At 41.6% G+C, this 27,897-nt stretch overlaps 1 protein-coding gene across 1 annotated transcript; it reads right to left on the bottom strand.

The window, feature by feature from the left end:
• Window positions 1-503: 503 nt before the first annotated feature.
• On the bottom strand, window positions 504-27,150 carry LOC136872421 (hemolymph lipopolysaccharide-binding protein). Its single transcript, XM_067146239.2, has 5 exons — window positions 27,058-27,150; window positions 21,425-21,556; window positions 17,690-17,822; window positions 11,955-12,212; window positions 504-1,459 (listed from the first exon to the last, which is right to left on the bottom strand). Exons 1-5 carry the CDS (start codon window positions 27,070-27,072, stop codon window positions 1,314-1,316), a joined length of 684 nt encoding a protein of 227 aa, XP_067002340.2. The 5' UTR covers window positions 27,073-27,150; the 3' UTR covers window positions 504-1,313.
• Between the last annotated feature and the right edge of the window lie 747 nt (window positions 27,151-27,897).

Genomic DNA, 27,897 nt, shown 5'->3' with positions numbered 1-27,897 from the left:
CCCAACTAATGGGGCCAGTTTCATTTTTTTTCGCCGCCCTAACGGTTACAGTATATTCCCATAGATTTCAACATGATCCACATCAGTTTTCTTTTTTTACTATGCTGGTACACGCCGGGCTGAGTGGCTCAGACGGTTAAGGCGCTAGCCTTCTAACCCCAACTTGGCAGGTTCGATCCTGGCTCAGTCCGGTGGTATTTGAAGGTGCTGAAATACGACAGCCCCGTGTCGGTAGATTTACTGGCACGTAAAAGAACTCCTGCGGGACTTAATTCCGGCACCTCGGCGTCTCCGAAGACCGTAAAAGTAGTTAGTGGAACGTAAAGCAAATATTATTATTATTATTATTATTATTATTATTATTATTATTATTATTATTATTATTATTATTATTACTATGCTGGTACAGACTGAAATTCAAGTCTCCATCTTACGAAATCATAAATGTTGTATATTCTACTTCATAAAAACACTAAGGCCATGCTTTATCTGCACTTTATAATAAGACATCTCTGAAAAGTATTTCAATACAGTAGTTTATTTGCCAACAGTACAGCTGTGATATTCTTTCACAAGACTTGCCAAAATTTTGAAACATTTTTCTTAGCTATTACTGAAACTTACTGGACATTCAATACTGCGTATTTCTGTGGTGCTTGGTAGTGTGCTGTACTGTATGTATATGAAGATATATGATGAACCGTATCAGACAGGTGGTCGGATACAATATGTAATCAAACAGAAGAATTAGACATGATGCTGTATAGGCTTTTGGGCTTATGCCGTGTCAAGAAAATAAGGTGAAATTCTTTACGTTTCGCAGAGCGAGCCGTGAAAGCATCAATGGCAAACAGAAGAATTCATTCTTCGAACGAGAGGAATTAACCAGAGGCAGCTTCAATCTCTGGCCCGACCAGGAATCGAACTTAGCACTTTCAGCCAAGGAGCCGGATGGAACAAGTGTCACTTTGTATTTACCAAAGAAATAGAGTACAACGTAATCATGCATTGTCATGCTCGAAGAACCATTCGTCCATATGCCTAGAAGTCGGACTCGAGTCGCCTAAATCTCTTCTGTATCTACGGAATATACAGCCGATGACTACAAACACTTTTCTATTTTGAAATCTTAACTGATTCTGAAATATAAATTTAGTAATGGAACATTGATGATAAAAGGTTGCACAATAGGCCTGTAACATTAAGGATTTCATTAACAATGTTCATTTGAATTATTATCTTGCAGTACATATTAGATTGTTTAGATTATATTTAGTAGATGACAGATTTTCTGAGGGACAGAAATTCGTTGTTCATAAATCTATTTTAATTTCACAAATAAAACTACGAATGTTGTGACATTTTCTAGCGTAAAGGCGTCCTGATTTAATTGCAGCAACACAGTATGACCCTTTCTCAGGTTGGCCGGTTTCCCATTGGTCCTTGCTAACAGGTTTCCCTATAAACAAAAGCAAATTATTTAACTAACAAAATGATCAAACTTGTACAAAAACAATCCTTAAAGTGGTATTAGTAAAATAAATAGTGTGAATATATATATTTATATCATAATATACAGAGAGATCCAACGAACTGTGAACCGGCTGACACTGATTTTCCACTGTATACACGTGCTTCCTACTGGTGACGGGGACAGTCACGCGAACTGCTCGTTGTTAGTGTGGATCTGAAAGTGGTTGAGTTCAGTACAGTTATTAAGCGCGGTGCGTTTTGTTCTGGTGTTCTATATTCTATACTAGCAATTGTACCCGTGCTTCGCTACGGTATTCCAGATTGTATACGGATATCGAAGTAAATTACTGTACATGAAGTTAATAATAATTTTTAAATTGCATGTAAATTGGCGTTATCCGAGAAAAAGCATAGGGAAGTCCGCAGACGATGTTTCCAATGTAAAGTGCGAGTTGTGGAGTTGTGATGATAACGACAGGTGCACTTGTCTACCACAATTCATTATGTTTTAGAAACGTTGAATAGGGTGAAATTTGTTTAAGATTTTCACACAGTGCATTACTTTTCAGATACTTATGCTACAGCTTCAAACATAGAATTTGGCTCACACAGTGCTACTGGGTGGGCCAATATTCGTGTAGAATTTGATGATCCCATCTTTCCTATAAGTGAATCAAACCATCAATTGTACGTGTACAAAGTGCAAAATTTAGGTAAATCCAGAAATAGAGAAAAATTTAATGTATAAGGGATAGAGATACGACAAAAGGTCATAGGACCGAAGTTGTAGATCACTCGAAATTGAACGGAGATTGTGCCATCCGTTTTGTGATACGACTTACCGTTTAGCCACGAAATACATCGAAAGGAAGGACTGCACCGTCATTAAAATTGCCTCCATATTTCGATATTTTTCGGGGGTAAAAAATAAAAAAATTAACATCTCGTAAATTTTCCGTAGGTTACATGCTAAAAGCTATAATTTTGCAAAATTTCAATTTTCTAACTCGTCTGGGAAATTGTGCTGCGATCTTGATATGGGGAAGTGGGTTAAAAATCAGGACTTTAAGGAAACTTTTAAGCCCATAAAACCTGTAGGTTCTGCATAAATATCACCGACTGTGTTCTTATGCAGGTTTGAAACTCCCAGCATGTACCCCTCAGAGAATTATGAGAATTTGAGATTTTTCTAGGGATCCTGAAATCATCAGGTTGTCTGGTACCAAGTTTTAAATTTCTAAGATGCCTAGAATGGCCTCACTAATTTACGTCTGTTTTCATTTTTATGCCTTAATTTATATATATAGTACAGTATATATAGATCGCGCCAAACAGACTTCCATTTATTAGTGTGGATAATATTTTACCCGTTTCCCTAGTGGTTCTAGGGGCGTCTTACTCCCACAGTACGTTTTCCAGGTAGTAAGTCATACTTGAAATTCATACTGGAACATACACACGTCCATTATCTCGGTCATTTCTGACAATTTATTTTTTCACCCTTTCTCACCCCCTATGCCAAAGGGGGCTGAAGTTAGACTTTAAACATCCGGAATGTTACTATTCATCTCAGCGACCCGGAAAATTATGGATTTGGCAGTATATTCGATTACTATTATATCTCACTCCCCCTTCCCCCACCCTTAAGGGGGCTAAATTTTGAGTTTTAAAAAGATCGGAATGTTACTATTCATCTCAGCGACCCCGAAAAGTATGGATTCGACACTACTTTCGATGATTTGTATATCTCAGTCCCCTTGCCCCCCCTCCCGCCCCTAAGGGTTCCTGGGGTGTTTTACCGCCATGTGGTTTGTCTCCTGATACTAAAAATTCGGAGTGTCACTATTCACCTCAGCGACTATGTATTCGACACTATTATTTCTATATATCACTCTCCCATCGCCCCCCACAACGAAGGGAGCTGAACTTGGACTTTAAAAAATTCCGGAGTGTCACTGTTCATCTCAGCGACCCCGAAAAGTATGGATTCGACACTATTTTCGATTATTTTTATATCTCAGCCCCCTCGCCCCCGCCTGCCCCTAATGGTTCCCGGGCTGTCTTACTCCCACGTGGTTTGTCTCCTGATACTAAAAATCCGGAGTGTACAATTCACCTCGGCGACCCCGAAAACTATGTATTCGAGACTACTTTCGTTTAATTTTATATATCACTCCCCCTCGCCCCCACCCCAAAGGGGGTTGAACTTGAACTTTAAAAAAATCCGGAGTGTCACTATTCATCTCAGCGACCCCAAAAAGTATGGATTCGACAGTATTTTCGTTAATTTGTTTGTCTGACCCCCTCGCCCCCCTCCCCTAAGGGTTCTTGGGCTTTCTTAGCCCCGCGTTTTTTGTCTCCTGATACTAAAAATCCAGAGTATACAATTCACTTCGGCGACCCCCGAAAACTATGTATTCGACATTATTTTCGTTTAATTTTATATATCACTCCCCCTCGCCCCCATGCGAAAGGGAGCTGAACTTCGACATTTGGAAAATGGGGAGTGTCACTGCTCATCTCAACGACCCCGAAAACTGTGGATTCGGCACTTTTTTCGATTATTTTTATACCTTGCTCCCCCTGACCCCCACCCCTAAGGGAGCTACGGATGGCTTACCCCCACAGTGCTCGTCTCCAGATAGTAAGTCATAAGTGTACCAAGTTTCGATGAAGTTGCTCCAGTAGTTTAGGAGGAGATGTGTCATTTACACACACACATACATGCATATATACATTTTTATATATAGTAAGAAGAAGATTATTATTACATAGAGAAATTTTATTTTGAACACTGCAGAGATCTAAACTTAAACTGTATATCCGAAGAAATTATTCGAATCCGAGGAATGAATATTACTTCGCTCGCGGCATGCCCAACCACGAGAACGGCTTCAATAATATTAGTCATCAGTTTCGGAGTCGTGTTCATTGCAGAGGGCAGGATTCTTATTCTTAAGAAGGATAATTGGTGCCACAATCGTCCGCTCTAAGATGTTCGAGGGTACTCCAGGTGACTCCAAGTCTTTCGAAGCTCTGCCGTGTAGTCGATAGACTTGTAACTGTGTAGAACATCGGGTAATTCTTGTAAAAGTTGCTTGTTGCAAGAAATGAATGACATGATATATGATAGCAAGAATGAAGAGGATGAAACCCGGCGCCGGCACATATGCCACTCCTCTCGAATAACTCAAGACTTAACGTCCCGATCCGACGGACGAATCATCATCAACACCGTCATATGCCCTCACACCATATAAGACCAAAAACAGCTTCCTACGTCCTGGACGTAAAATGGCTCCTTGTATATTGTGTTCTCTACCTATCTCATGTACGTTGCCTAGCGACAGCGACTCTATGCATTTAATCTTGGTGACAGCACGTTGGATTGTCATATCCCAATGCACGTTTCCCGATGGTTTTTCGTTCATAACACACCAACGAAAGCGAAAATGAAAATTCCGGCTTCGAGGTGCATTCGGACCCCTTTCCATCTACCTATGTTCAAAATTTGAGATCTCTACGTGCTGTAGATTTTGCTGGGCATCGCGCACAGACAGACAGACAGACAGACAGACAGACAGACAGACAGACAGACAGACAGACAGACAGACAGACACTTCCTTTTATAATATTATATAGATAGATAGATAGATAGATAGATAGATAGATAGATAGATAGATAGATAGATAGATAGATAGATAGATAGATAGATAGATAGATAGATAGATAGATAGATAGATAGATAGATAGATTTAATCGGAAAGTAAAATGTGACTCAGTGTATGCTTTCTACCGTACAACGTGTATTTATTTATTTATTTATTTATTTATTTATTTATTTATTTATTTATTTATTTATTTATTTATTTATTTATTAGCCGTATTTGTTAACACAGTCATCTCATCAAGTTCTAAAATAAACAGAAAGATTCCCGTACAATAACCAATCTTCTTCTCCTTTTGCTACCGCTTTTTCCCATACCTGTGGGGTCGCGGGTGCGAACTGTGTAGCACATGTGGAGTTGGCCCTATTTACGGCCGGATGCCCTTCCTGACGCCAACAATACATGGAGGGATGTAATCACTATTGTGTGTTTCTGTGGTGGTTGGTAGTGTGGTACGTTGTCTGAATATGAGGAAAGTGTTGGGACGGACTCATATACCCAGTCCCCGAGCCAGAAGAATTAATCAGAAACGATTAAAATCCCCGACCCGGCCGGGAATCGAACCCGGTTCCCTTTGAACCGAAGGCCAGTACGCTGACCATTCAGCCAACGAGTCGGATACCGTACAACAACAAATAATCTGTATAATACATTTCATATCTAATAATAATGTTATTTGTTTTACGTCCCACTAACTACTTTAACGGTTTTCGGAGATGCCGAGGTGCCGGAATTTTGTCCCGCAGGAGTTCTTTTACGTGCCAGTAAATCTACCGACACGAGGCTGACCTTTTTGAGCACCTTCAAATACTACCGGACTAAGCCAGGATCGAACCTGCCAAGTTGGGTTCAGAAGGCCAGTGCCTGAACCGTCTGTGCCACTCAGCCCGGCCATTTCATATCTAATAGGCAGCGTAGCGTTCTCACTGAAGTAACATCAGATGACATCGGTCATCGGTTGTAGAATCCTCTTCTATGTCTTTCACAACAGGCAATTCACCGGGCGAGTTGGCCGTGCGCGTAGAGGCACGCGGCTGTGAGCTTGCATCCGGGAGATAGTAGGTTCGAACCCCACTATCGGCAGCCCTGAAAATGGTTTTCCGTGGTTTCCCATTTTCACACCAGGCAAATGCTGGGGCTGTACCTTAATTAAGGCCACGGCCGCTTCCTTCCAACTCCTAGGCCTTTCCTATCCCATCGTCGCCGTAAGACCTATCTGTGTCGGTGCGACGTAAAGCCCCTAGCAAAAAACAAAAAAACAAAAAACAGGCAATTCGTATGGCCCTGAGAAAACTATACTAAATTATTGAAATTAAAACACCATAAAATTACTAGTCAACCAGATGATCCTGTATGTAGGCGTACATTCTGTGAGTAGGGTCTGAACAGTATGTACAACGGTGAAGTAGGCCGATATTTAATCATTTTCTCGGACAAGGCCTGGTCCCACCTTGATGGTTACGAATGAACGCAAAATAACTTTTGCTGGAGTGCTACCAAACCTGATGTCACTCGTGAAGTATCCCTCCATGATCAAAAATTTGTGTATGGTGCGCCGTGACCTGAGAATAATTATAGGGCCGTTTCTTTCTCGAGACAATAATTTATTTGGGCACATACGTGAATTAAATTTTGCTCCCGTTTTTTTCTTCTCTCTTTTCTTTGTGAATTAATTGTCAGGAAACGTGATTTCACCTTTTCTATCTCAACAAGACTCTGCCACAGATTATACAGCGAACATTCCGATGAGGGAATTTGAAAGGTATAGTATTTTTCGCGACTTGATGGATTCTTCCTGCCGAATATTTGAAGATTTCCCCTTCAATGGGACAGGAAAGAGAGAGCTCGTATAATCATAGTTCCCGTCGGAAGTGAAGACGGTTTTGTATGTAGAAGACGCGCTGTTGTTCTTCGGCTTAAATCTAAAACAGACTGCCACGAGGAAATGGATAGAGATAGAATCTTGAAGTGGTTCAAAGAGCAGTTAATCCCCAATCTCGTAAGTCTTTTATTGTGAAGGACAATGCGGGTTATCACTCCAACGAACTAGACTAAGCACCCACATCAAATAGCTTTAAACCGGAAATGCAGAAAACGAAAAAAAAAAAAAAAAAAAAAAGAAAGAAAAAAGATCGTTTTGATGAGTGCATGGGGTGGATTATATGAACTTATACAGTTGTATAACCTCAACCGCGATTCAGAACGTACCAGACAGACAAAACTACTGAAGAAATCTGGCATAGTGTAATCCGATTACAAAGGGCACTAGGAAAGTTTTGCAATACGCAAAAACGGTTGGCTGGACACCCCTGTTATGGCGAAGGATGAAAAGAGGGGTGAAACGCGGTCTAGAAGACCGCAAAGCGCGACCTTCACACCAGTTGTTACCAAGCAGTGGGATTGAAAGCAAGTTAAGATGTCAGTGTGGTCTAAAGTTGAATATCATGCAATTATTATCCGCTACAGTTTTGCTTTGGATTAACTGTTGACCATTGCCTGGAGGAAATGACTCCTGTGCTGGGGAAAGACTGTCCACATCGGACAACAATTTTCCGCTGGTACAAAGAGTTCCAGAGGGGAAATTTTGGGGTTGAAGACGATCCTCGTTCTGGGCAACCGTCTGAATCATTGACTGAGGAAAACATTGAAGCTGTGAGGAAAATGTTGCAGCAAGAGAGGCAGTTGACATATCGGCAGGTAGAAGAGAGCCTCTACATCCCTGCACCAGCTATTCATTCAATTCGACACGAGCATCTCTATGTTAGAAAGCTTTGTTCCCTTAGGGTGCCCCATTCACTTTCAGAGGAACAAAGGGCACATCGAGTGAAATGGTGCCGAAAAATGCTAAAACAGTTTGAAAATGGGACTTCACGTAACGTCAATAGCATCGTTACAGGTGACGAAACTTGGCTTTATTATTACGATGTCTCAACAAAATCCCAGAACAAGGTGTGGCTGTTTGAAAATGAGGGTATTCCTGTGACTGTGCGAAAGTCAAGGTCAGTGAAGAAGAGGATGATTGCAGTATCCTTCACTAAACGGGGCTTCCTGATTCGGGTTGTGCTGGAAACACAAAGGACAGTTACTGCGAAGTGGTACAGTGATACTTGTCTTCCTCAGGTCATCCAGGCTCTCAAGCAGCTCTGTCCAAGGTCACGGCTCAACACTTGGCTCTTGTTTCACGACAATGCTCCAGCATATCGTGCTAATGTAACAATGGATTTTCTTGACTGTGCTTGATCACCCTCCATACAGTCCTGATCTTGCCCCATGTGACTTCGCACTCTTCTCAGAAGTGAAGACGAAGCTGAAAAGGCGGCGTTTTGCATCGGACGAGGAGCTTCAGGCAGCATGGGATCAAGAGTGTGAAAATGTAACTGAAGAAAAGTGGCAAAGTTGGTTCAGTGACTGGTTTCGACGTATGGAGCGTGGTGGAAATTATTTTGAAAAAGTCTAAATGTTTACTCACATTGCAAAACTTTCTTAGTGCCCTTTGTACATCCCTACTATTGTGAATTTAACCCTATTGAATTTACATGGGCACAAGTTAAAGATATATTCGCCATGGTTCGCGTACAAATATTTCAAGATCTGGTACGTTGAATAACTAAGTACTGAGCGGCGTAAAAATGAATGCCAGCATGCGAGAAAAACAGAGGATTTCCACTGGGAACCAGACATATAAACGATTCTCACGTAACTCCTAGCTACAAAGCTCTTCCCTGGCTGATACCCGAAGGGCGGCGAAAGTAACATGTAATGACATCGGTATACCGAACTCTAGTCCGACTCGTTGGCTGAACGGTCAGCGTACTGGCCTTCGGTTCAGAGGGTCCCGGGTTTGATTCCCGGCCGGGTCGGCGATTTTAACCTTAATTGGTTAATTCCGTTGGCACGGGGACTGGGTGTATGTGTTGTCTTCATCATCATTTCATCCTCATCACAGCGCGCAGGTCGCCTACGGGAGTCAAATAGAAAGACCTGCACCTGGTGAGCCGAACCCGTCCTGGGATATCCCGGCACTAAAAGCCATACGACATTTCATTACCGAACTCTAGATGAAAATCTGCCCCTATATATTTCTTCGAAGTTTCATTTCCTGTCCTCGTTCCATAATCTTAATACTAGATCTGGCTCTTCCCTTGCTAACCTCGCTAACCGCTCTTCTAAGTACAATAAATCCTTCGTTGTGACTGGATCGCGACTTGGGAATACACTTCCAGCTGATGTCAGGAACCGTAAGACGTATACAAGATTACTTTTGAACACCGCTGACTGTTTCGTGTGACTGCGTGGTTCAGCCATTATGGTTTGTAAGTGACTTTGTGATTTCGAAATTAAAATACGCAGTTATTTCCTAGAACTATTATTATCAATTATGATTATTATTATTATTATTACAAATAATAGCGTGTATGAGTGTAATATTTAATCTTTCAATTCGTGTACATAGAATTTAAGTACCGTAGGCACTGTTTACCGCCATACTTGTTTTATGACTTGTATAGGCCTAGTATGTATCCTTTATGATGTATTTTTCACATAACTGCTTTATATTTTCCTTTGTTTGATGCGTATTGCTAACTTTACTTATTATGTATTTTTCTAACTTATTATCTTGTTTACGTATCTAATTCAGCATTTCATTATTATATTGCAATTATGTGGTTAAATGTAAGAGAGGGCCACGAGTTCTAACTTCGCCACCGCTAAATAAATAAATAAATAAATAAATAAATAAATAGATAAATAAATAAATAAATAAATAAATAAATATCAAGTTGGTCGTGAGTCGCGGCTACATACTGGCTCCCCAGTGACAATGTCCAGGAACCTCAGAGATTTTACTCTTTCTTGTAAAGATTAAATTAGATTAGTTATGAAATATTTTTCTTTCTCATTGTGAATATAATATTAGAATAGTTCATATATTAAGTTATTAGATTAGTTTAGGTACGAAATTATTATTTTTAGCTATTTGTTTCTTGTAAGGATTAGATATGGAATATTGTGTCTTTCTCATTGTCCTTCAATCAATTACTACTGGTCTGCATTTAGGGCAGTCGCCCAGGTGGAAGATTCCCTATCTGTTGTTTTCCTAGCCTTTTCTTAAATGATCGCAAAGAAATTGGAAAATTATTGAACATCTCCCTTGGTAAGTTATTCCAATCCCTAACTCCCCTTCCCATAAACGAATATTTGCCCCAATTTGTCCTCTTGAATTCCAACTTTATCTTCATATTGTGATCTTTCCTACTTTTAAAGACACCACTCAAACTTATTCGTCTACCGATGTCCTCCCACGCCATCTCTCCACTGACAGCTCGGAACATACCACTTAATCGAGCAGCTCGTCTCCTTTCTCCCAAGTCTTCCCTGCCCAAACTTTGCAACATTTTTGTAACGCTACTCTTTTGTCGGAAATCACCCATAACAAATCTAGCTGCTTTTCTTTGAATTTTTTCCAGTTCTTGAATCAAGTAATCCTGGTGAGGGTCCCATACGCTGGAACCATACTCTGGTTGGGGTATTACCAGAGACTTATACGCCCTCTCCTTTACATCCTTACTACAACCCCTAAATACCCTCATAACCATGTGCAGCGATCTGTACCCTTTATTAACAATCATATTTATGTGAATACCCCAATGAAGGTCTTTTCTTATACTAACACCTAGGTACTTACAATGATCCCCAAAAGGAACTTTCACACCATCAACGCAGTAATTAAAACTGAGAGGACTTTTCCTATTTGTGAAACTCACAACCTGACTTTTAACCCCGTTTATCAACATACCATTGCCTACCGTCCATCTCACAACACTATCGAGGTCACCCAAATATAATATTAGAATAATTTAGATATTAGATTATTAGACTGATTCGAAACATTGAAACATAAACACAAGTAAACAATTACCACTGTAATTGGAATTAGAAATCCTGTAGTGCGCAGGAAATAAATCAATAAATCAGGAAATAAATAATGCACCGTGCCACCAAATAATGCATGACCATGATTTGTGTGCCCACCCAATGAGCAAATCGTAAAACGGACTTTACCTTCTTTGATATTAGACAACCCCTACTTCAAGATAATATTGTCTAACACAGGGCTGTAGACCTATACAAGAGTGGTATGTGAGGTAGCCCATGAACAAACCATTGACTTGGTAAAAGTAGAATACACACGGCTGGTCACCTTGTAATCTGCAGGCGTTTAGGCTGAACAGTGATTGCTTGGTAGGTCAAAACCCATGAGGACCATGGCACCATGGGATTTGGTTTTAGGGACAGTTCATTTGGATTTTCTAAATCATAAGAGAGGTAAGGTAAGGGTGTATTCTGCCCGAAGGCAGGTCCGAACCTCTGCAGAGGTGTGGCTGAGTCGGAGTTTACGTACGGTAGAGTGGCCAGTTCCTTTCCACTCCTCGATTCCCTTATCCCCCACCAACAGCGCGTGGAAACCCATCCAATGTTGCTTAACTTCGGAGATCTCACGGGATACCACTCTTCTATAGATCTACAGCCCTGTGTTAGACAATATTCTCTTGAAGTAGGGGTTGTCTAATATCAAAGAAGGTAAAGTCCGTTTTACGATTTGCTCATTGTGTGGGCACACAAATCATGGTCATACGTTATTTGGTGGCACGGTGCATTTTTTATTTATTGATTTATTTCCTGCTCAATACAGGATTTCTAATTCCAATTACAGTGGCAATTGTGTACTGTCTCTCTTTTATTATAAGAGAAATTACTGTCAAATCACAATTAAACTTATTGTCCAAGATTGTTATGTTGTCTTGACTTACCCCATATAGAAATAAAGTTGCCATCTTTTGCGGGATCAAAATAACCGACATGAAGAGCTGTGTAACCTCTTGCTTCTATCAAATTTTTGTACTGAGTGTAAAACAACTTGAGGACTTCCAGTGCAAAGGAGTTATCGGTGATTAGAAGGTGTGCTCCCTCTCTTACACAAGTTTGTCTGGCTACCTCCCAGTCGGCTCCTTCATTGTGGATTTTGTAGTAACTGCGTCCCAGCACAAGCTCATATCCAGGAGGAGGAACTAGGAAAAATCAAACGCAAACTATGCATCACACAAAGTAACACCAGAGACACAAAAATCACGAGTGCAGCGGTGGATAATACAATATCCACCATTAAAACTCTACTTTAGGTAATAATCATCGAAGCCATACTTAATACACAGAAACCTCGTGGTGCAAGATTACGCTGTATAGAATGTACAGAAATCAGCATCCCGAAGCCACCGCGGATGACAATGACTGCTGTTAAATGGCGCAGCGTAGAGAAGAAGCACTGGATTTAAAAGAAAGGAAGCTTGTAGTTTTACGGGACTGCTGATATCGTGATCATAGCCACGATACCTCCTGTTTCACGTTGAATCTTCGGGGACATGGCATTTTTTATTTAAAGTATCCCACGTGCATTGGCCGAGATTAGAACTCTGGTGTTTTCAGCATCTTGACAACGTTCATATGTTGCAGCTGTGGATTATCAGTAATGTACCACAACTAGTTGTTTGACTATAAACCAACTATGTTGAATAGGTGACAGATCCGGTGAACGTGCGGGCCAAGGAAAAACTGAAAATCGTGGACATGAACATATAGAAATTATAGGACGGTACATGCCACATGGAATCACGCCCTAGACGGGCTATGAAATAGGGTCAAGAGCCTGGACTAATATGGAGATGTATAACGCAAGGCTCGCCTAGTCTGCCGTCACAATATCACCAGACACTAATGTATCATAGTCCTGCAGACAGACACATTCTTATTATTCCGGATCCTTTTCGCAATTTACTGGAGTCAGAGATTTATTTGGATGTGCCCCAGTTTTCGTTGGTGGTTGGTAGTATGACGCATTGTGTATAGATGAAGAGAAGTGTGTTAACACAAACACACATCCACGAGCCAGATAAATCTACCATACGTCGTTGAAAACCCCGGCCCGGCCGAGGTTAGAATCCGGTGCTCTCTGAAGCGAAGACTACTTTGTTGACCATACAGACAATGAGTGGGATTGCATAATCCCTCCATGCATGACGTTCAAGGCACCATTGCAGTCGGCAATATTTGCGGTTGCAGTAAATAGTTAGTCAATGAAATCTTCTACTTGATAAAGTGACCTGATGCTACAAACGACGTCAAACTGTTGTGAATCACAACTGAAATTTTGAACGAAGATTTGTGATGTTGCTTTACAATCCTCAATAACCTAACAGTAAAGGATTTTTGTCTCCTGGTTCGATGGTGAGGCGGAGAAATTGATCTCGATGAGTTCGTCCGTCCTTGGCGCAGCGATTATTTATTAGCATATTTGTTGCATCACTGTAGCAAAGAAAAGCTCCAATATTCAATAATGGTAATAATTTCCTCTCGAGAGATAGAGGGTTCGAACCCCTCTGTCGGCAGCCCTGAAGATGGTTTTCCGTGGTTTCCCATTTTCACACCAGGAAAATGCTGGAGATGTACCTTAAGTAAAGCCATGGCTGCTTCCTTCCAGCTTCTAGACCTTTCGTATCCCATCGTCGCCATAAGACCTTTCTTTGCCGGTGCGACGTATAGCCAGTTGTTAATAATAATAATAATAATAATAATAATAATAATAATAATAATAATAATAATAATAATAATAATATGAATGCACATCCCTATCTACCACCCATGGGAATCTACTAATCTCAATCTAAATTTCAGCACTCCCTGTTATAATAATAATAATAATAATAATAATAATAATAATAATAATAATAATAATAATAATAATAATAATAATAATAATAATGCATAGTCTCGTCTACTTTGTACTGGCATTTTAATCTGACAATTTATGCTACCTGTATATCCATTTTACTCTGACAGATGACAGAGAAACCAGACCTCTATTTGGCGATCTGTGCTGAGCCTTAACAATTTTTTTTCGGATGTGACCTCAGAGATCTTGTACATTCCGACATCGACCGACATGGAGTGCCATATGGCCTTTCCCTTGTTCTTCACATATCGAACTATCTCTGTCGGGTTTGAACCGGTGGTCTGGAGATTCAGAGGCCGACATTTTACCACTGAACCACAGAGAGAACTGGGATATATTATCAAGAGAAGCATGCTTTTTTAATATTTGTAATTGAATAAACTAGTCTTAAACATATAGTAAAACAAGAATTTAATTATTTTACTGATGGCAACAATGATGGAGCAGATAATCTTTTCATCATCAGGGTGCACCAACAGTGGCGTCCAATAAACCAGACGTCATGATAAAGGAGATCAGAAGATTAAAATGAGGATAAGAACCAACCCTATAACTCACAATTTTCATTCAGATTCTACTGGGACAATTAACGTGGTGTCTTTTTTAGACTAGGTCTGCGTCCCACATATCCCTCGAAATACTTCGAAAAGAACCCTCACGACGTCTTAAAGCACAGTCATGTCTTTTGTTCATTTGTCATGAAATGTCAATTTCGACAAACATGTGCAACTGAAATTAAGCAGAATGACCGATCCCAAACACCCTTATCATACATGAATTCGGCCCGTGGATTTCTACCACATTCTATATTTAACATATAACATATGAATCCCCCCGCCCACAGCTATCGAGGTAGAAGCGTTTTCCTTTTCATTTCAAACAGACCAGCACAATTTTCATTCAGCACGCTGCTGGTATCGTTACAAATGTAAAACAATCGACGAATATCATATCCATTTCATACAAACTTTCTAAATTTCTATCTTTCAGAAACAAAATGTTGTCGCATCATGAAGTAAGCTTTTAGGTAGCTTAGGTTATGTCTTCTTCTTCTTAATCTGTTTATCCACCAGGTTCGGTTTTTCCCTCGGACTCAGCGAGGGATCCCACCTCTACCGCCTCCAGGGCAGTGTCCTGGAGCTTCAGACTTTGGGTCGGGGGATACAACTGGGGAGAATGACCAGTACCTCGCCCAGGCTGCCTCACCTGCTATGCTGAACAGGAGCCTTGTGCAGGGATGGGAAGATTGGATGGGATAGGCAAGGCAGAGCGAAGGAAGCGGCCGTGGCCTTAAGTTAGGTACCATCCCGGCATTTGCCTGGAGGAGAAGTGGGAAACCACGGAAAACCACTTCCAGGATGGCTGAGGAGGGAATCGAACCCACCTCTACTCAGTTGACCTCCCGAGGCTGAGGGGACCCCGTTCCAGCCCTCGTACCACTTTTCAAATTTCGTGGCAGAGCCGGGAATCGAACCCGGACCTCCGGGGGTGGCAGCTAATCATGCTAACCACTACACCACAGAGGCGGACTTAGGTTATGTCTTTGAGATAAATGCTGTTGTTCTTCAGAGTGGTGTCGTATGCCAACGTAGGTGCGTCTGCTTGCATCACACGGATCTCCTATAGCTTTCATTCGCATAAAGTTACTTAACGTTCATCTGTTAAACTTACTTTCATAAACTATCTCATGATTGTGTATAGTTTTTAATTTAGTGTGGCTATTTCTAGCTGAGTGCAGCTCTTGTAAGGCAGACCCTCCGATGAGGGTGGGAGGTGTCTGCCATGTGTAAGTAAATGACAAGGGGGCATTCCCTATTCGTCACCACCGATTTCGCTCAAATTTATAGAACATGCAGGGCTTGGCTAGAAATGAAAGTACCCGAAGTGGGAACTCCAGATGGCCAAGCGTATAGAAAATAAAAATAAAAATAAAAATGTTGACGCGGCTCTCGCACCGTATAAGTCACTTACGTTAGTGCGCACGCCGAGCAGTTGTTGGTGCAGCGGTAAGAGCTCAGACTGGTAATTCGATGGTCGTGGGTTCGACTCCCCGTTTCGAGAATATTTTTCTCAATTTTTATATATTCATTTATTTTAATTTATTTTATTTATTTATTTATTTATTTATTTATTTATTTATTTATTTATTTATTTATTTATATGCAAAAAGCATATAGGACGTCATTTTCTTAATGAGCGCACAATTGTAGAAAATTTGGAGTTGCGAACTTTCCCGACGTGTTCAAATAGAAATTCTTCTTTTTTCTCCTTTATTGGCTATCTCACCGAGCTCGATAGTTGCAGTCCCTTAAGTGCGGCCAGTATCCAGTATTCGGGAGATAGTAGGTTCGAACCCCACTGTCGGCAGCCCTGAAAATGGTTTTCCGTGGTTTCCCATTTTCACACCAGACGAATGCTGGGGCTGTACCTTAACTAAGGCCACGGCCGCTTCCTTCCCACTCCTAACCCTTCCTTGTCCCGTCGTCGCCATAAGACCTATCTGTGTCGGTGCGACGTAAAGCAAGTAGCAAAAAAAAAAAAAAAATTATTGGCTATCTCCCCTCCTTGGGAATGTGCAATAAACGTGAATAGTCGTTTCACTGTAAGATTCATTTTCACCTGACAAGTGAAGGTTGCTCCTGGCGGCTGTACGCAAACAATAGATTCTTGGCGCAGGAAGAAAAAAGTCTGACAATAAAATCCCATATTTTTACCTTTTCTATGCCTTATGCATATAAATAAAATGAATTATTCTCCTCTTTGCTTAATTGGAAAATGAATTATAGAAGTTGACAGAAACAACCAGTCTCCAGACGGGGATTCGAACCCACGACCATCGAATTACCAGTTCGAGCTCTTACCGCTACGCCAACGACTGCTTGGCGTGTTCACTAACGTAAGTGACTTATACGGTGCGAGAGCCACGTCAAGATTTTTTTTTTTCTGTACGATTGGCTATCTGGAGTTCCTACTTCGGGTACTTTAATTTTCAGCCAAGCCCGGCATGTTCTATAAACTTGAGCGCAATCGGTGGTGATGAGTAGGGAATGCCCCCTTGTGAGTGTTATTGTGGTGGAGGATAGTGTTATGTGTGGTGTGTGAGTTGCAGAGATGTTGGGGACAGCACCAATACGCAGCCCCCGAGGCATTGGAATTAATCAATGAAGGTTAAAATCCCCGACCCGGCCGGGAATCGAACGCGAGACCCTCTGAACCGAAGGCCAGTACGCTGACCATTCAGGCATCGAGTCGGACACTGTGTGTAGTGAAACTGTACAAATAAACAAGACTACCATTCAGTTCCATCCACTAACCATTTCTGAATTCTGAAATGGAATACATAGCACGTTCACTGAGTATTATACTTTCAATAGTCAGGGGGTTCATTCATCTGTTGACACCACTTACTTGGAATAACAGCTGTATATTTTACTGTGTCGTCTGTCAAGCGGTAATTTTCAAGCGAGAGCGTGTTTATGTATTCTCAGATAAACAGTTCCTCACAGGGGAGAAATCATACAAATTTTATCCCTTAGTACCCCTCAGCGGGACCTATTTTGTTAGAAACCGAATGACTGGGAAGACTTTCACCTGAAAAATTATACTGTAGTTGCAAAACTACATTACTATATTACTATTTCCCCCAGTTAATTCTCTATGAAAATTAAGAGTTGTACCTGTCATCATTTTTCCTAATCTCCCCTATCACAACCTACCATTATTGGACGGCATTTTTCGTACACTCTGTGCATACTTTACCTATCGGTGATTCAGCTGATGCAGAAGAGAGCAGCTGTATGGTTTCCGTATCGTTACACCGGCTGGTGAATTGCTCGACATCAAAGGCTAGTCCTCCTTGTTCCCCGACTGCCATTGATCGCTCTGTGTCAACCTGCAATGAGAGAGTGTGTCTTTCATGATAGGTGATCATTGTATATAGAAGTTGACTTGTTATTTTAATTAGAGGAAAGGCATACTAGTAATCCGAAGTTAAGCAAAATTGGGCGTGGTCAAGATTTGGATGGGTTGCCACGCGCTGTTGGTGGCGGGTAAGGTAATGGAGGAGCGGAAGGAACTGGCCACTCTACCGCACGTAAACTCCGGCTCAGGCACACCTCTGCGGAGGTTCGGACCTGCCTTCGGGCAGAATACGCCCTTACCCTTACCCATGCATGTAATGTGCTTCGTTTCTTAAGTTCAGTATTTTCCGATCTCAGTGTCGTAGTCGGTTAGTCGTTGTCCTTCTGTTTCCAGGATAGCGGTTTCGATATTAGGTGAGGTCGGTAGCATTTGAGGTTGATTAAGTTTTACATAATAGCAAACAATCCATCGATCGAAAACTAGGAATACTGAGATAAATCTATCTGGATCTATCCTCAGAGCACTTCACGACATTCACGATGATATCTCCCCGCTGTGTATCATGACGTTTTTGCTGCATGGAGATGTTTGCTCATTACCAGCATCAATCAAGAATTTTGCCATCCGTCAGAACGACTGGTTCGATCGAGAAGACCAGTATGTGTCACTGCAGGCAAACTCATCGCGGATGGGTTTGGTTTCAGTCAAAGCTGGAAGGATGAGTAGTCTCCGAAAATGAAAAAACACATCTACTCCTTGAATCCTACGAAGAGAAAATGTTTGTACCGCCTGAATTAGTTTAGGACAGGCCACTGCTGCAGCAACCATTTCCGTCACAAGTGGGTTTGGATCAGCACAGCAGTGTGCAACTGTGGTCTGGAGGAGCATCTACCGCTGACCTCTGTACTCTTACGCTAGAAGCCATAACGAAATGCTGTCTCACGTCCGACACTATCAGATGGCTGCAGAACGTGGACATTAACCCAGCCACATCCATCCATCTGCTGGGTATATAAATGTGTCCCATTTCCACAGAATTTGAAGTGAATTGGTCACAGAGACAGCAGTCTATTAAAAATACAGTAACTTCGGCATTTTTCGAGGTAATTGTGAATGGTTTGAATATCTGGTACTTAAGTTACGAAGTAGTTTTTCTTCCTCTGATAGTTGCAGCTATTGCAGAAGCTGTACAACCCTAATAATTATTAAGTAAGTTTAATGGCTTGAAATGTTGCAAGCACAGTCACACGTCATACGCTGCACTCTCACGTCATCTCTTTCCTTTTCTTCTTCTCCAAGCAGATGATGCAATGTTTTGCTGTCTTGGCTTCTTTGACAGCTGTTTGGCGTGACCCTCATGAGAAAGTATCTGCTTCTTTTCTCTGTAGATAACGCCACAAATCTGAGGTATCAAAAGAATGATTTACAGTTAAATTAAACTAACTTTCTGGTTCAGATGCGCATAGGAACGAGTGTAGCGGAGCCGGCTGAAATTTGTGGACAGAAGGACAAAGGAAGGCAAGGTGGAAGCAAGAAGCTGTTCGGCTGCTTTCAGGAGCAGCTCTGGTTACTTGTGCAACTTTTCGCATTCACATGCAGTCGGGCTGTCATCGCTAAATGTCAGGATCACGAAGTTCGTTTAATAGAACTTGTAGTATCCAGAACTCATTCCACTGCATTACAAACCATTTTTTGACTGCCAGTGAAACTCGCTTATCGTAATGTAGGCCAGGCATCATACAAGTATGCTTACGGATGCGAATGGGTTGGTGTGTAGTTTTGACGGGTCATCTATTCTGTGTAATCACCATACATTTAATAAACTCCACCAAACCCCATGGCACTACAGCCCTTGAAGGGCCTGGGCCTACCAAGTGACCGCTCCTCAGCCCGAAGGCCTGCAGATTACGAGGTGTCGTGTGGTCAGCACGATGAATCCTCTCGGCCGTTGTTCTTGGCTTTCTAGACCGGGGCCGTCATCTCACCGTCAGATGGCTTCTCAATTCTATTCACGTAGGCTGAGTGGACCTCGAACCAGCCCTCAGGTCCAAGTAAAAATCCCTGTCCTGGCCGGGAATCGAACCCGGGGCCTTCGGGTAAGAGGCTGGCACGCTACCCCTACACTACGGGGCCGGCTATACATTTAATAAACCTACATAAATTATTGTTAGCGCGACCTCAGGAAAATAATGAAACGTAGAGTGCAACTGATAATCTGATGGCACAAATCTGCGTGAAGCCACGAACTTGGAGGGGAAAGGAGGGGAAGGAAGGTAGTGGAGGGGGTACTATTGTGCTACTGGAAGCGAAATGAAGCCTTGTGACACTAATGTAATCACCAGCTGGTCTCCTGACATCAGGAGAAGGGCGGACAAGAGCATTCAAATACCAGAAGCCGATGTGAACACTTTCGTAGCAACTAGCGAATTGAACGTTCCTCCTCTTTCACTCGCGCTGCAGCACATGGGCTCGTCCGCATATGAAATTGATGATGATGATGATGTTTGTTGTTTAAAGGGGCCTAACGTTTAGGTCATCGGCCACTAATGGTACAAAACGAGACGAAATGTAGTGACAATTTAAAATATAATAATCAGCGGATCCAGCTCACAATATTGAAAGTCAAAAATAATTCCAAAATTAATCCACTAACTAGAATTCAAAAAGACGACGATGAACAATGATTATGAACGTTAAAAAAATCAGTGGATTCGACCTTCCCAGAAACTACCTTAAAACAATAGCATATACTGATCAAGAGGCTGCTTTCAAAGCAAAATCGTGAATCGATGATGCTTGTTGTCTACAAAGGGGTCCAAAATCCAGGTCAACAGCCATTCATAATGGTACTTATCACTAGGAAAGTAAGAACCATGGCATTCCTCATGTAACGGTACTAATCATGAGTAACGTAGACTTATGGGTCTTGCACATATTGTGGCACTACTCACAGGTAATGCAGACCTATGGTGTTTCTCACATATTGGCGCCGCTCATAGGCAGCACAAACCCATGGTGTTCCTCACAATGGTACTAATCACAGGCATTTTAAACCCGTGGTGCTCCGCATATAGTGGTACTAATCACGGGTATTGTAAAACCCATACTGATTCACCCTCTTTTGCTACTAATCACAAACCTATTGTGTACCTTACATCGCGGTACTACTCGCAAGTAAAGACGACCCATCATGTTCCTCGCCTGATGGTACTAATTAGAAGTAGTCTCATAGTTGTAATTCAATCATCACTTGGCCACCATTTTTAGTCGTCTCTTATGACAGGCAGTGGATACCGTGGGTGTATTCTTCGTCTCCGTCCCCCACCCACAGGGGATCATATAAAATTAATTTAGTGCGTAACTAAGGTTTTGTGCCACCAGATAGTATTCGCGGCCATCTCCCGTCATTGCAACATGGTTATATTTGCCTCCAGTGTGAGGGTACTGATTCTCACGACGAGGTCTTCAGAATATTTGTGATTATTATTGTCAACAATGCACAGCCTATGACAGCAGTTAAATAAAGAAGAAAGCTCTCTATGGAGAGAAATTATTTCACCAACAGTGAGTAAGGTGAATCTAAATATATATAACTTTGTTGTACACCATAATGAAGTTATTTTGTCAACCTACCAGTACTCTCCAGTTACCAGTTATGTTCCGGCGACTGACGACAGAAAAGCGGAAGTTGGTTGTTGAAGTAGATGGGCATTGATCAGCGGAGACATCACCCATAAACAGAACTGCTGTAACAGCAAGGAGTACCTAGAACAAAGACCATTTGAAGTCAAAGGTAAAACTAAACTCTTCAAACTAGTATATTAATATTCACTGTAGTAAAAGTTAATAACCTAACACTTTTCTGAAGAATGTGCGCAAAAACCTAACACTTTTTCTGAAGAATGTGGGCATTAAACTCTACATACTTGACTGTGTGTGTGTGTATGTGTGTGTGTGTGTGTGTGTGTGTGTTGATCAGTCTGATGTCATTAGTCATCGAGGACATCGAGGACATCGAGCTGTCAGCACTGGTCTGTGTACGGTACGAGGTCGACCACCTGGCCACAGTTCGGCACACAATAGTAACGCTACCACAGGAAACAGGCAGTGGCGGCTGCTCCTTAAGGGCACACGGTCACGCATCCCCCCTCCCCTTTCCAAACCTCCTTGCTTTTCAGGTAGAAATTAAAATTAGAAAGTATTTGAAATTAAGGTATTTACGTCATGGCATAAATACAGCCAATTACAATTATCATGTGCTTCTATTATGCTTGTCCCAGTGCTAAATGCAGCACCCGTATAAGGAAACCTTTCCGCTACTTTGCCGCTGGGCATGTGGACGACGGAGAACACTGCAAGCATTTTTACAGGAGCCTCGGTCACAAGCTCGATGTGTCCGAAACTCACTGCTGGCACTGTGGGGGATGGCGGATTAGGGCTTGCTAACGGTAATATCTTTTTGCCCTGTATTGCTGTTTTTTTTCTTCTTTATCTGTTTACCCTCAAGGGTCGCCTTTTTCCTCGGACTCAGCGAGGGATCCCACCTCTACCGCCTCAAGGGCAGTGTCCTGGAGCTTCAGACTCTGGGTCTGGGGATACAACTGGGGAGTATGACCAGTACCTCGCCCAGGCGGCCTATGCTTAACAGTGGCCTTGCGGGGGTGGGGGGAGGGAGATTGGAAGGGATAGACACGGATGAGGGAAGGAAGCGGCTGTGGCCTTAAGTTAGGTACCATCACGGCAGTTGCCTGGAGGAGAAGTTGGAAACCACGGAAAACCACTTCCAGGATGGCTGAGGTGGGAATCGAACCCACTTCTACTCACTTGATCTCCTGAGGCTGAGTGGACCCCGTTCCAGCCCTCGTGCTCCTTTTCAAATGTCGTGGCAGAGCCGGGAATCGAACGCGGGCCTCCGGGGGTGGCAGCTAATCACACTAACCACTACACCACAGAGGCGGACGTATTGCTCTTCGAAGGCTGAAAACTTGCTGTTGTAGTCAGTGTGTTAGTAATTGCGAACGCATGTGCGAGTGCGGTGTGTATTATTTATAAATCCAACCATGTAATTGTTATGTTAAGGAGTTTCTTCGTAAGGATGAAAACAGTCCGAATGATGTTGCTCTCTTTAATTCAGCGTTCATTATTTACTATAGAACATACTTAGCGTATTTAGTTGACTATTTACTGTACAACGTACTCTATTCCGTGCACTGCAATTCTCTTTTTAGTGTATTCATAACACTGTTGTAAAGTAAAACAATCCAGGGAATAATAATAATAATAATAATAATAATAATAATAATAATAATAATAATAATAATAATAATAATAATAATAATAACAATACCGAGCTCGATAGCTGCAGTCGCTTAAATGCGGCCAGTATCCAGTATTCGGGAGATAGTAGGTTCGAATCCCACTGTCGGCAGCCCTGAAAATGGTTTTCCGTGGTTTCCCATTTTCACACCAGGCAAATGCTGGGGCTGTACCTTAATTAAGGCCACGGCCGTTTCCTTCCCACTCCTAGCCCTTTCCTGTCCCATCGTCGCCACAAGACCTATCTGTGTCGGTGCGACGTAAAGCAACTAGCAAAATAATAATAATAATAATAATAATACAGTTGTAATTACAAAGACGCACACACGAAATGCTGTTATTCCTGTACAATGTTTTATTTACAAACTATATACACGTCATACACACACATTAATAAACCACCATTTTGAACAAACACCTCTATGAAGAAGAACATTGCTCCATTAGGATGTCAACCGATTACCAACACAGCAGAATCACAATATGGATTCACACACTCAGCTAAAGACTTCCACTACAAGTCTCGCTAATAACTCAAACTCCCAAAACTGCCTCTTTATATACATTGCCTGGCCAGGCTTCTAGAAAAGTATGACACAGCAAGTTTTCTCGTAATTTCTAGAGTCGAATGTTCGATAAACCTCTAGTGACAAAGTGCGTTGTTCTGGATTATTACCTTGTGTTGCATAACATCGCATTGGATTTATGCATCATATATACAGGTAATAATAAATTATATACTCATAATTATGTGTTCTTACATTAAATAAACTTTTATTAATATACATACAGCAGACGTGTCGTAACATAACCTCACATACAACACACATATAATACCACGATTTATACCAAATAAATTCCGTACATAACTACGTAAATAATAATAATAATAATAATAATAATAATAATAATAATAATAATAATAATAATAATAATAATAATAATAATAATAGACGTAAATAACTCCATAGCGACACCTCACAAGTCATAATAATAATAACCACAATAATCTAGCTCGATATTTTCATTATCCATAACACTTGCATCAATATTAATACTAATAAACAAAGACAAAACACAAAGTTACCTCCGTACAGGCCATGAAGGCTTTTGGAGGAGTGGAAGGTAAAGGCTTCCATCATTGTTAACCGCGGCACGTGATGGGCTGGAGTGGTTAGCTCTACGCCCGGCCGCCTTTGCCCCCAGGAATTAACCTGGTACTCATTTTTGGTGTAGGCTGAGTGAACCTCAGGGCCATATGCACCTCCGGAAGTGGAAATCTCTTTTCTTAAATTTTACGACTTCCTGACGGGGATTCGAACCCACGTCCTTCCTTGCGAACCGAGCACGCCTTTACCGCCTCGGCCACTTTGTGGGGAAAGCATTACATTTTTATTCCATTTTGGCCTGTTGAAACTAGGCATTATAGGATTATTTAGTTTATTTTGCGGGTTGAACCGCGTTGTTGTTTTCTGTACATTCCGTACAGTTCGCCGACGTTTCGAATACATTGCAGTATTCTTTGCCAAGGCGACTGAAAAACCCTTACTCGATCCGAGGTGATTAGTCTCCCAGGCAGCAATCACACTACAAGAGTGGTTCCTGACTCTTGTATTTCAGTCGCCTTGACAAAGAATACTGCAATGTATTCGAAATGTCGGCGAACTGTTCGGAACGTGAAGAAAACAACAACATGGTTCAACCCGGAAAAAATAAACTAAATAATTCTACACACCGCGGAAGCTTCACCGCTAAGAATTATAGGAATGATTAAAATAAGCATTTTTTCACAAGCCCTGTTGTCTTATCAGCTAATTTTTACCTTTATTTTCTTTAATTATTAACATAATTATTAGCGGAAATACGTACAAAATGTCGTTCGTCGCGGCTGATTTGTATAGCGCCACAGCAAGTAGTGGAGACTTTGCATGTGCTGTGGCGAAGGGTAGCAGGGGTATAATTTTTGCCAAGGTCATGGACCATGCGGTATGATTCCCCCACCGCTTGCCGCGCGCATTCGTCAGTTTGGCAGTCTCTTTATTGTCTGTTAGTTTCTTAGTGTGTAGTCAAGTATTAAGTAATGTTTAATTGTAAAATCACGCCGTACTTCTGTTTAAGTGTAATACGCGTGTAATATTGTTCCTTTGGTGCAAGTTTTAATGCATGGTACTGAATTAAAATATCAAAAAACTATTATCACCACACTTAAGTTGGTAGAGTGTCAACCTTTACCTCTCTGTCGAAATTCCGTCGCCCCCTATTTCACATAAACCCGGGTACATTTTGTTGTCTGTACTTTTTGCCCCGCCCCACTTCTAATTCCCAATCGCCTGTTACTGCATTCATAGAGAGACGGACTGTTCTTCCTTGAATGTGCATTGGATGTTTTAGCACGCACTTATTTTACCTTAAAATATAGTCCTATCACATGAATGTATATTTTACTTCTGTTTAGCAATTTTCAATACTTTTAACCTAATGTTATTTTATTACACACCTGAAGATGGCCTAATGAGGCCGAAACATGTACTGTTGATTTAATTTGATGTTTTTACAATTTTGAATTGTTAGTAAATTTAAATGTATTGACTGGGTGGGTGTAGGTTAGTGTATTTAGCTGCCACCCCCGGAGGCCCGGGATCGATTCCCGGCTCTGCCACGAAATTTGAAAAGTGGTACGAGGGCTGGAACGGGGTCCACTCAGCCTCGGGAGGTCAACTGAGTAGAGGTGGGTTCGATTCCCACCTCAGCCATCCTGGAAGTGGTTTTCTGTGGTTTCCCACTTCTCCTCCAGGCAAATGCCGGGATGGTACCTAACTTAAGGCCAAGGCCGCTTCCTTCCCTCTTCCTTGTCTATCCCTTCCACTCTTCCCATCCCCCACCAAGGCCCCTGTTCAGTATAGCATTTGAGGCCGCCTGGGCGAGGTACTGATCATTCTCCCCAGTTGTATCCCCCGATCCGATGTCTGAAGCTCCAGGACACTGCCCTTGAGGCGGTAGAGGTGGGATCCCTCGCTAAGTCCGAGGGAAAAGCCAACCCTGGACAATAAACAGATTAAGAAAGAAAGAAAGAAAGAAAGACTGGGTGGAACAATTATACTAGTTTTTTCAACTTATATAAGTTAAAATCAATTAGTTATAAGATCGCTATAAGTTATACATAGTGAATGAAATGGCGTATGGCTTTTAGTGTCGGGAGTGTCCGAGGACAAGTTCGGCTCGCCAGATGCAGGTCTTTTGATTTGACACCCTTAGGCGCCCTGCGCGTCGTGATGAGGATGAAAGGGTGATGAAGACGACACATACACCCAGCCCCCGTGCCAGCGAAATTAATCAATTATGCTTAAAATGCCCGACCCTGTCGGGAATCGAACCCGGGACCCCTGTGACCAAATGCCAGCACGCTAACCATTTAGCCATGGAGCCGGACTTATAAGTAGTTAGGTGTAACTATTCGTTTCAAGTAAAGTAAGTGCGTCAATTTTAAATACAAGTGATGATCCCTTGATCAGAATAGCAGGCTCCCTAGGCTGAGTCCCACCAAGTAAAACAAGACATTTAACAAATAAATAACAAACTTTATCTGAGCTGACTGATTGGAATGGATGAGCCCATAGTGGGGTGAAGTCGGATGACATTTGAAGTTGCTCAAATACGCCAGTTTCATCTTGGTAAATTTGCCGGCACGTTAAATAACTCAATGGGACAAAATTTCCGGCAGTTTGTAACGAATTGTACCAAAATTGTACTTTATCGGACTTACGACCAGAATTGTGGTAGATATTTAATACTAATCACATTCACACGATCCGATACCAGAAAAGAAAATGACAGAAATGTAACTGAATTTATTTACAACTTCTGCTCGTCTAATGTTTGATAGAAACGACGTTTACCTACAAAAAACAACTTTATAATATACGTTATATATAAATCGAATAAAAGCTTACCCAGTACTGAGTCATGGTGTTTACTATGATGGCTTGAATAGGAGCCGTGTGTTATATAATAATATTTTCTCTTCAGGGGAATCTGTGTATGCTTAGCGAAGCAGCTTATTGAATACAGGGGGTTAGATCTTTGACCCGAAGCGATAACGAAATCATTATTCTAAGAACATATTAATCTGTTCGGTATACTTTAATCTCATAAGCCACATGTTCATCTGTATACATTACATTATGATTTTGTCTGTACAATTCAAATTTTAGCCTTGTGCTTTGTTTTCACCTCGGATTAGGTACGCTAAAGTCGAAAATTGGTTATGTAGTGCTTTATGTTTTTTTAAGACATGAGGAAATGACCTGATATAATTGCTCAAAACTCAGTATTAAATAGAGGGATGGCTATGCTGTCCATTGGGCACAAAGCCGGACATTTAATTAGTATACGGCACAGTAGAGGGGGGTGGGGTTTGTTCAGTGGCTAATGTACATGGCTTTCCACCCGGAAGGCTAGGGTTCAAATCCCGGTCAATCCTGGGTTGAGATTTACATTTCAAAAAATCACGAGGCGTCAGGAAGGCCATTCGACCTTTACACTCGGTCAACATCAACATGAACCTGCGTCGCTCCAGTGACTCCAGAAATAAGAAAAATTAGAGTAGCGTAGCAATATTAAAGGTAGGGCTCACAACAGAAATGGTCTATATATTATCTGTTAATATTAGTTTGACGTTTGAAACAAAAAAATTCACGAATTAATTCAGTGTACTGCCACAAGGAGAAAGCGAAGGGTTAAAAAAGGATTAAGGCGTAAGTGCCTGCGATGTTCCTTAACCCTCGTTGCTT

This window comes from Anabrus simplex, chromosome 4 (assembly GCF_040414725.1).
Source record: "Anabrus simplex isolate iqAnaSimp1 chromosome 4, ASM4041472v1, whole genome shotgun sequence".
NCBI classification, from domain to species: domain Eukaryota; kingdom Metazoa; phylum Arthropoda; class Insecta; order Orthoptera; family Tettigoniidae; genus Anabrus; species Anabrus simplex.
The sequence above is the reverse complement of the archived record's forward strand: the minus strand, read 5'-3'. Positions and strand labels throughout refer to the sequence as shown.

Excerpts from the sequence above, each read along its gene's own strand:
- LOC136872421 (XM_067146239.2), bottom strand. Across the intron at positions 17,823-21,424 it reads CTGGTAACTGGAGAGTACTG|GTTGACACAGAGCGATCAAT; the intron begins GTAGGTTGACAA and ends CTCTCATTGCAG. Across the intron at positions 1,460-11,954 it reads CAACTTTATTTCTATATGGG|GGAAACCTGTTAGCAAGGAC; the intron begins GTAAGTCAAGAC and ends TTTTGTTTATAG.